Source organism: Brachyhypopomus gauderio, unplaced genomic scaffold (assembly GCF_052324685.1).
Source record: "Brachyhypopomus gauderio isolate BG-103 unplaced genomic scaffold, BGAUD_0.2 sc34, whole genome shotgun sequence".
NCBI classification, from domain to species: domain Eukaryota; kingdom Metazoa; phylum Chordata; class Actinopteri; order Gymnotiformes; family Hypopomidae; genus Brachyhypopomus; species Brachyhypopomus gauderio.
Window position 1 is genome coordinate 2,317,501 of NW_027506866.1, and position 9,514 is coordinate 2,327,014.

The 9,514-nt window shown below is 41.3% G+C and overlaps 1 protein-coding gene across 1 annotated transcript in view; it reads right to left on the bottom strand.

The window, feature by feature from the left end:
* Positions 1–3,193, bottom strand: part of LOC143485520 (uncharacterized) — a 6,456-nt gene extending 3,263 nt beyond the window's left edge. The window contains exons 1-6 of the mRNA XM_076984968.1: positions 3,106–3,193; positions 2,462–2,573; positions 1,361–1,601; positions 829–939; positions 287–421; positions 78–155 (exon numbers count right to left, since the gene is read on the bottom strand). Of these exons, the coding sequence (XP_076841083.1) occupies positions 78–155; positions 287–421; positions 829–939; positions 1,361–1,601; positions 2,462–2,573; positions 3,106–3,193 (765 nt within the window). The remainder of the gene's footprint in view (positions 1–77; positions 156–286; positions 422–828; positions 940–1,360; positions 1,602–2,461; positions 2,574–3,105) is intronic.
* Positions 3,194–9,514: the final 6,321 nt, after the last annotated feature.

A 9,514-nucleotide genomic window follows, 5' to 3' on the forward strand; every position in this document is an offset into this window, starting at 1 on the left:
GTGGCGCTGTATAAATGTGTGTGAAAAGCTGGGAACATAATGTGTGAGTGAGGGAGAGTGAAGAACATCGTGGCCACCTCATACTGCAGTCCCCCTTTCAGGATGTCCAGGTCCAAGTGTATGTTCTGCAACAGGTCTGATGACCCTAGCAGACTCTACGTACACACAAACACACACCGCAACACGGATACAGAAAATCATTCCTCATACTTTACTGCACTGTAAAGACTACAAAGGTGACAGTGAGCTAAAAATCAGAGCATTATATTCTAGCGGGTGTTTTCACCTCATGGACAGACTCCGCCTTCTGCTCTTCATCCTCCTCCTCTTCATCCACCTCCAGATCTGAATTAAATATGGGCGGAGCCAGACTCTCCAGCTGTCGTCCTCTTAGCGAATGCAAATTTGCTCCTGATACATCCTAAGATACACACCATCATACGCTCTACACCTCTGCCATGAACTCAGACCTCCATCACTTCAAAGTCAATTTGGTAAAAGCTAAACTTTGCAGAGGAGTGACGTGTTCTTTTACCTCCAGTGACGTATGTAGGGTTTGTTCTTACACCACCTTATAAAAGTATACAATGAGGTTTCATTCCCCTACTAGAGGATATAGACTGTACATGTTCACCCCTACTAGAGGATATAGACTGTACATGTTCACCCCTACTAGAGGATATAGACCGTACATGTTCACCCCTACTAGAGGATATAGACTGTACATGTTCACCCCTACTAGAGGATATAGACAGTACATTTACCCCTACTAGAGGATATAGACTGTACATGTTCACCCCTACTAGAGGATATAGACCGTACATTTACCCCTAGTGAGGACTTTAAAGGATGAAGGTCTGTGGAGTTGCCCAGGGAACCTCGCAGTCCTGGAACTGAAAGGTCACACATCCCTCTCAGTGGAGCCAGAGGAGCCAGCAGCTGAGAGACAGTGATAGAGTGAGTGAGTGTGTGAGAGTGTGTGTGTGTGAGAGAGAGAGAGAGAGAGAGAGAGACAGTGATAGAGTGAGTGTGTGTGTGAGAGAGAGAGAGAGAGAGAGAGAGAGACAGTGATAGAGTGAGTGAGTGTGTGAGTGTGTGTGTGTGTGTGAGAGAGAGAGAGAGAGAGAGAGCTTTAGCAGAATGGCACACACAATTTAGCTTTCTTTCTCCTTTCTGCTCAACTTTAGGCGACTGCTGTCCTAAATCTTTTGATATACTTCGATGAGCAAATAATTGTTCAATTCATTTCAGTGTTCTTAGAAACACAGCAGTCAAGAATGTGTAGAATGGAAGAGAAAGTGTGACAAATATAACTGCTGTGTAACAAAATACATTTTAGGGTACACAGATCCAAACTCACTCTTGGGGCCTTCAGTTCCTCTGGTTCCTTCTTTTTTTTCTCCTTCTTCTTCTTCTTCTTCTCCTTGTTCTTTGTGGTTCCTGTGGAGGCGGAGCCTGAGATGGCAGAGGCAGTCCGGCCGTGGTGAGCACGCTCCCGCTCCTGGGCCACTAGTTGGCGGTAGTGCTCATCACAGGGGTGGTCCCAGGTGGACTGGCCCGTGGAGAAGTTGAAGTAATAAACTTCTCCAGTCACATCCTGACTGGAGTAGGAAAGGGAGACAAGCTCATCACATAGATAAACACACACATAAAAACACATGACATGTAGACAAGCCTAGGTTCTCCAGAAGGCCAAGTCTACAAGCAAATCTGCTGCATAGAGTGATGAAATATTAATTTTATACTTTGCAATTGTTAGTTTCGGGGACAACTAACATTAAATATCTCCTGGATCTTGTCTTTGTGTGTTTTATCTATGAAGGTACTGACACCACTGTCACACCTGACAATAAGGTTATAACATACTTTCCCCCAAACCATTTGAATACAGAATCCAAAAATGATTTCATATGTTAAAATGTGTCTGATCTTTCATGTCACATCAAACTCCCCAACTTCAAAAAAATCATCTTCTGCCTGTTATATTTTCTCTTGCCCAATCTTATTTCCCAGTCAAATTATTCAGTCTTCTCCAGACTTGCAGTTCCATGGTCTTTAAAAAAAAAGTTGGGCTGTCTAATTTGCTCATCTAATCACCTAGGTCATAAGTGATTTAATGCCCACTTCTTGCAAGCTTCCAGAGAGTCCGTGTGACATTATGACACTCACAATAAAGTCCTGATGCATCCTACCTCTATAAATGGTACTTAAAATTATAACTGAGTTACAGGGGACAAAGGGCCTTGGTACGTCAGGTAATCAAGAACCTGAATGAACGAGCCAGCATGAATGAGACGTAGAGTTCTTGGAATGGAAGCCATTCCTCAATTAAGGGCACATTAGAGTATGCTTGGATTTTTCTAAAGGGAACCATCACTCACACCAACACTCACTGTTCTGTGTGTAAGGATAAGAAAACTGTTTCATTATGGGTGACTGTATGAGAATGAGCTTGTCCTACCAGGGTTTCCATTCAGGAGGTAGTGGGGCTACAGCCACCTCTCTGGCCAGCCATAGGAGCTCTGGCTCCCTCTCAGGGTCAATGCCAATTTGTCTGGCAAAATCATGGATATCTGAGGAGCAATACAGATAAGAAGAATATACCCACAATCAGTATGATATTTTCAAATCAAGACAAAATCCCACAAATTCAAATATTTAAGTCCATAATGCATGGAGATTGATTCTATGTTATAAAGTGTAGCTATAGCTTGGACGAACATACAGGAGTCCCAACTGGAACTGTGTTGTTAATATTATTATTATAATATTATTATATATTATTAAGTTATTATGTCAATGTTATAATTTAGTTTTTAAATGATGAAACTGTTGTAGCTTGTAGACTTTATCAATGGTGGATATTAAATTATACCATTTCAGTAACATATATTAAAGTTTAGGGCCGGAGTTCAGGGCCACTTTTTCAGCCCGGGAGTTTCATGCCCAAAATTATTTTTCCATCCCAATCGGCCCAAACTAGAGATTGACATGAGCCGGACCATCGAGAATCCTCCCGAATCTCCCGATTAGCCACTCCGGCTCTGTTAAAAGTTTTATCCGGGGTCCTAAACTGTAACAGGTAGTATGCGACAGCTAATGTACCTTGTTCAGATGGGATATAATTCTCATCATAATCCTCTTCCAGGATCAACTGGTCTCCAACTGGTCTCTGAAGGGCATCTGCTGTCATGTTGATTGAACATTAAGAAAAAGATTATGAATAACAGTGCAGTAGACAGATCACCTCGCCATATTGTCTCTAAACTCTCCGTGGTACTGTTCGCTAGGCTAACCTAACTAACTAGCCAATAATAGAATTCCATAGCAATAATAGCGTCCATAGCAACCGTAGCACTCCACACAAAGCAACGTTATACCCAAAATACCCAAATACCCACCATCAGGCTGGAGGTTGACTGGATCCATCTGTCTCAGGACCTCGCCTTGAACATGGGGCTGAGCAAGGTGTCTCTGCCTCTCCATGTCAGGGCCTAAATGCAAAACACCAACCCAGGGCACAGAGGAATGTGTACTGTTAAGATCATCAGGTCTATAAGAAGGGCTACAGTGCCATTTGAATTCATTACAATGTTGAAGAATATGTCATGTCATATTTTCTGATAGACCTGATGTTTTACTGGTCAGGTCATGTGCAGAAAGCTGATGGTTCTGCACCTCTGCCAGTCCTTACAAACAAATGTAATAAATGTTTTTTTCTACTTTATCATGCATGGTTATTTGGTTTGTTGAATACGCATGTAATCTTCAGTGTTACACAGTACCAGTGTGGAGTGGTCCTTCTACAGGGGTGTTAACATGGCCGACATCTGGGGGTCCCGCCGTCCTTCTGTGAGGGAAGGGTGCTGGTCCACAGGGATCCGTGTGGATCACTGTCGCTTGGGGGTTGTAGGGCACACCTGAAAATCCCACAGCAGGTAAAGTGAAACCCAGCACGCCTCACAGTGAGGCTCAAAAACCTTGTAAGTGTTTCCCAATGAACAAGTAATTATAAGAAGGGCTATGGTGCCATGTGATGTCATTAGAATGCTTAAGAATTTGTGATGTCATGTTAGAAATCTGTTTCTTTTTAAAAATGTTTATTTTTATTGGCTTTTTCCATGGTCAAAGAAATCAAAGATATAACCCATGCTCCATTAATTATATTATCCTGTACATATGAAATAAAGATCTTGACAGTCATCAGTAGAATAAACATACTAGAATAAACATGTTATTTTTCTGAACCTTAGAAACCTACTACATAAATGTGTATATTTAATTTTTTATTATTATGAATAAGCCTATGGAAATCCATACTCATAAGAACTAAATATACTGTCTTACATAGAAGTATAAAATTATGTACAGTATATGAAAATGTATTTTTCTCACCATGAGTGGTAAAACCTGGTGTGTCTATGAAGTTCTTCTGTTCCTGCCCAGGCCTTGGCTGGTCGGTTCTCCTGTGGAAAAAACTCATTCTCAAGAAAAAAAATTAGAAAGAATAGAAAGACAGAAAGATATAGAACAAATAGAAAGATCTGCGATTGTAAATTAGATATTATTTGTAAGATTTGTAATATTTGTAAGTATTGTAAATCACAGCAAAATGTCGTGCGACTACTTCTCAGCTTTTCAGCATCGAAATTGAAATCCAAACATTCCACCTTCCCAACCAAACATTCTAATCCAAACATTCCAAAGTTGAGTAGCACGTCATATCACAATTTCCTATTTTTTTAACTAAAACACCAAATCAGCCAGGCTGCTACAATAACCTGATGCAGCCTGGCTTGTACCCAAAGGGTTCATACCAGAGACCGTATATATATCAGTAGCGAACCGTGACCATTAAAAGTGGGCCCCCCTTTCCTAATTAACTGCAATAAATAAAAAATAAAAAACTGAGACGACAGTACAGCTTTAGAAACGGAATAAACAAAAATATCTGTACTAGATAACTTTTTAAGCAAAATAAGGTTCCAAAAAAATAGGTCCACAACTCCGTGTTCCTCCTTGTAAACAAAGCGCACGTCAGCTAGCGTCGCCACAGCGGGCGGAAATTATCATACAGTTAAGCCCGCCCACTAAGAGGGAAGATATGATTGGTCAATTTTACTGTCATTTGAAACTAGGTGCACGCGCCACTTCGTCGTTTGGTGTAAGGATGGTACCATATTTCCGGTTGGTATGCGGAAGTGCAGATGTTTATGGCCGAGTCTATGAAACTCACATGGTGCCTCTTGGAGTTACCGAAGTTTACCGTCAACGATGTGCGTCGTATTGTCAGAGCATCAAGTACAACGCCACAGAGTAAACTTGAAAAGGGTTTCAAGTTCTACGTTTCATCCTACCTCTGCAATTTTGAAGGTAAGTGGCTGACGCTAGTTAGCTAGCTAGCCTGAGGTGGCAGTCTAATGAAGTGATGTTGTTTTTAGTAACGAACCGACCTGTCCTAGTACTAGAAATGCCTTTTAAAAACATGTTTGTATTTCTGATGGAAGTATCAGGCAAAAGTAAGGCTAACGAGATAACAGTGAGGGCTCACTGCTACAGATCTATGAAGAAAACAGATACACCACACCAGCTGAGAGTTGGACTGGTTAAAATGACACGAGTTCTGTTCAGTGTCACGTTCAAAGTTCTGTTGAACAAGTTCAAAAGTTCGTTCAACACAAGTTCAATCTTTTATCCTTGCTCTTACTTCACGTAAGCTGTGATAGCCATAGGCATTGGTTTTCAAAGCTTACAATGGTAGCCAAATGCAGAGTAGCTGAGTGGGAATCATTAGCAGTCTGTTTTGCCTATAGTAAACAAATGGGAGTTTATTTTACAGTTCGAGCTATTGTTATCTACCTCTATGACTCAAAAGCAGAATATAGTCCACCTCAGCTATTCTTCAAACTGCATTTTCTAAAATCTGTCAATCTGTCTTTCAAATCTTTTATCTTAACTTCTTTATTAACATATGGCTTCAACACTTACACCTATTAACATATTCTGATAACACTCTTCAAGAAGCAGTTGAAGTAAAACCTGCACTGTTCTGTTGTTGGTGGTGGAAACAACAAAATAATATAAATATAAGTAGGCCTGTTTCACTCCTATGTGTAAGCATTTCATCTGGAGTGAAAATGAAGTTTAAATCTAAAATATATTTTATAGTTTATAGTTGCTAAGTGAACTAGTAGATTGAACCATGCACAACACTGTAGAATAGAAAGACAGTATAGCCAAGTGTTTTAAGAGTGATGCAAAACAGCACAAACGTTACATGAGACAATAGACAAGTGACATTCACCACTAACAACATGATGGGACAGAAATTGCGCCTATTGACATTGCTGAAGTCTTCTTTTCAAGATATTACATTTTGCCTCTTGTGTATTTCAGATGACATTACGTGATTCAATGCCAGTTGTGCTCATTAACAGCAACTGCTCTTGTGTTGCTGGTTGCGGAATCTGCAACCACTTGGTTGCATTGCTTTTCCAGACTGCTCATTATTCTGAATCTGGCATGTCTGTCGTGCCTCCTGTCCTTTCATGCACACAGACAGAACAGAAGTGGCATAAACCACCAACAATGGTTTGTCTTATTTCATTATTTAATGTTAGTTAATGTATCACAGTCACTTTACTAACACCATCTTTTAAATTAATAGGGGGTGAAGCCTGGACCCGTGGATGCCATGGTTGTCCTAAAGCCAAAACCAGGTGCTACTACAGCCAGTGGAGTTAGGTATGTAGTACCAAATTTAATAGGCAGATTACAGTGTGTGGTAAAAAAATAAATGCTTTTGATCATCTGATAAGACCCTGTTCTCTTAAATTTAATTTAGCCTCGTTGTACTTCAGATGACATGTGATATGTGATTCACAATCAGTTGTGCTGGTGAACAGATTACAATGTGTAAAAATAAATGTTATTCACTCTTCTTTTAGTGCACTTTTCAAGGGCTACAGCGGTGAGCTCCCACACCGGGCCACCCTCAATCCTGGACCAGTCTACGCTGGAATGAAAGCAGATTCTCTTCCACTATCACCTCCATCTGACAGTGTTGTCATACATGAGGATGCACCCCCATTCCCGAGTCTGCCACTAGAATGTTACCATCTAAGCCCACCTGAATATTCATTTGTGCCAACACACCAAGAACAGCTACACCTAAGCTCACTTTCTGTGACCTTGTCACAGTCACACCTTATTGAGGAGGCAACAAGATCCCAAAGTGCTACACCTGAGTGGCATTCACTTAGGAGAGAAAGAGTGACTGCCTCACATTTCAGAGAGGTGAGCCACGTTAGAGGTCCAGGTGCTGCAGAAAGCCTGGCAGAAAGGATAATCCGAGGGACACGACAAACAGCACACATGAAGAGGGGACTTGAAATGGAAACGGGGGCCTTAAAGGACTATGCAGTTCTGAAAAACTTGAACTTGACCAAGTGTGGGCTAGTGATTCATCCAGATGCATCTTGGCTGGGTGCATCACCTGATGGACTTGTATATGACCCACTTGAGCGTCCATCATTTGGGCTTGTTGAAATTAAGTGCCCAAATGCACAAAGCTATGTAGACTGCAAATTCCTCAAAGTGGCACAAGGCCTACACAGATTGAAGGAGAGCCATTATTATTATTGGCAAATCCAGGGCCAGTTATTGATTACTGGTATGCAGTGGTGTGATTTAGTTATCTGTGCCCATGATGATATTTTTGTGCAGCGAGTTTACAGAGATAGCAGTGTATTAGAAGAGGTGAAAAGGAGGTGTGACATGTTTTTCTTTAACACTTACATGCCAAAATACCTCTCTATGCCCAAGCAATAGAAAATCATAATGAAGACATGAACTCATGAACAATTAAAACAATTTCAAATTATTCTGTCAATTGTATTACTATTGTATTCATTTCATTTTTAGAGAAGGCCCATCCGTGTACTGTGTCCTGCCATATTTTTTATTACCTGGTAAAGAATCGTATGTCATCATCAGAGGCAGAAAACCGCTCCAAACAGAACTTGCTGCTGACAGTTAAGTCTTCGATTTGTTTTCGGAGCCTTGGTATCTCCTCGCGTAGCTCTTCATTTTCATTGAGGGAGAGATCAAGAGCAGCAGGCTCATTACTGACGCAGTAGTCATGTTCATGACACGGTAAGGGGTCACCATCATCATGGTCAGTCTGCATCTCTGTTAGATCAGTGTTGGGTGGACGCTCTGTTCTTTCCCATACTCCAGGTCGTGGAGTTGGAATAGTATAGTTATTCCATTGAAATAGCACAGGAAAAGCTCCAGGTCGCAGTCGTCGTCGTCCAGTAGGATTGGGAGGTTCGAGCAGCGATAAAATATCGCAAACACACACGGGAAGTACTCGTGATAATAAAATGATCTCTCCTGATCTTAACCACCCATTGTTTCTGCAGTTCTGAGTCCTTTGGAAAGGTGTGGAAGCTCAGGTAGGAATTACACCTTGTCGATGCTGTGCGGAATGGCACACAGCAGTGGTGGTTGGACCTGCTGTCTGTATGTTGTTGAAACGATACTTTTTTTTGTTTAACTGTCATGTTTAGGACACGTAAACGGACAGGAGATGAAGGAAACTTCCAAGTAAATAACGGTAAATATGCTCGTTACAAGACTGGTGAGGTGAATAGCTAGCACAGTGTACGCTTTCAATGGCTACCGGATGTCAACAACCATCCTAAACTTTTAGCAGAAATTACGTCACTTAACAGCGTGCACATATGCCATTGTCCCCTGATTGTCCTCATGTATTATTGTTTGTGTGTATTTGTAACTTTCCATATTCCCCAGTAATTGTTCTAGGTAAAGACACTCTTGAACAGTAGAAGCAAGTGCCATATACTCTGCTTCGCATGTGGAAAGTGTAACAGTAGGTTGCTTCTTCGTCTTCCATGAAATAAGTGCGCTGTTCTCACTTAGGCTCACACAGTATCCTGTTGTACTGCGGCGATCACTGGTATCAGCCGCCCAGTCTGCATCGCTGTAGGCTTGTATACCAAGATTCTCAGTGTTGTTTCTCCTAAAGGTTAAACCTTTGTTTGACGTACCTTTAAGGTATCGCAGGACATGTTTCACAGTGACCCATTGCTCCTGTGTAGGCTCAGCTAGGTACTGTGACAGCCTGCTCACCACAAAACTCAGATCAGTCCTAGTGCAGGTTGTCAGGTATATCAGACTGCCCACGGCCTCTCTGTACATTCTGATGTCTGTCACACTTGAGTTGCCCCAAATCCTTCATCTTGAATTGCTGTGCAAGCATCCCTTTCACTCTTTTCAATTAATTTCCATCCCTTGCAGCGATGATTAGATCATAGAACCATACAATTATGATAACTTTCCCTTCTTTTGACTCTTGAGAATATACACAATGGTCAGCTTGGTTTTGTGTGAATCCATTTTCTGTTAAACAATTATGTAAAACCCTATTCCAATTTCGTCCAGACTGTTTGAGTTCATAAAGTGATTTCTCCAGCTTATATACTGTAAGAAC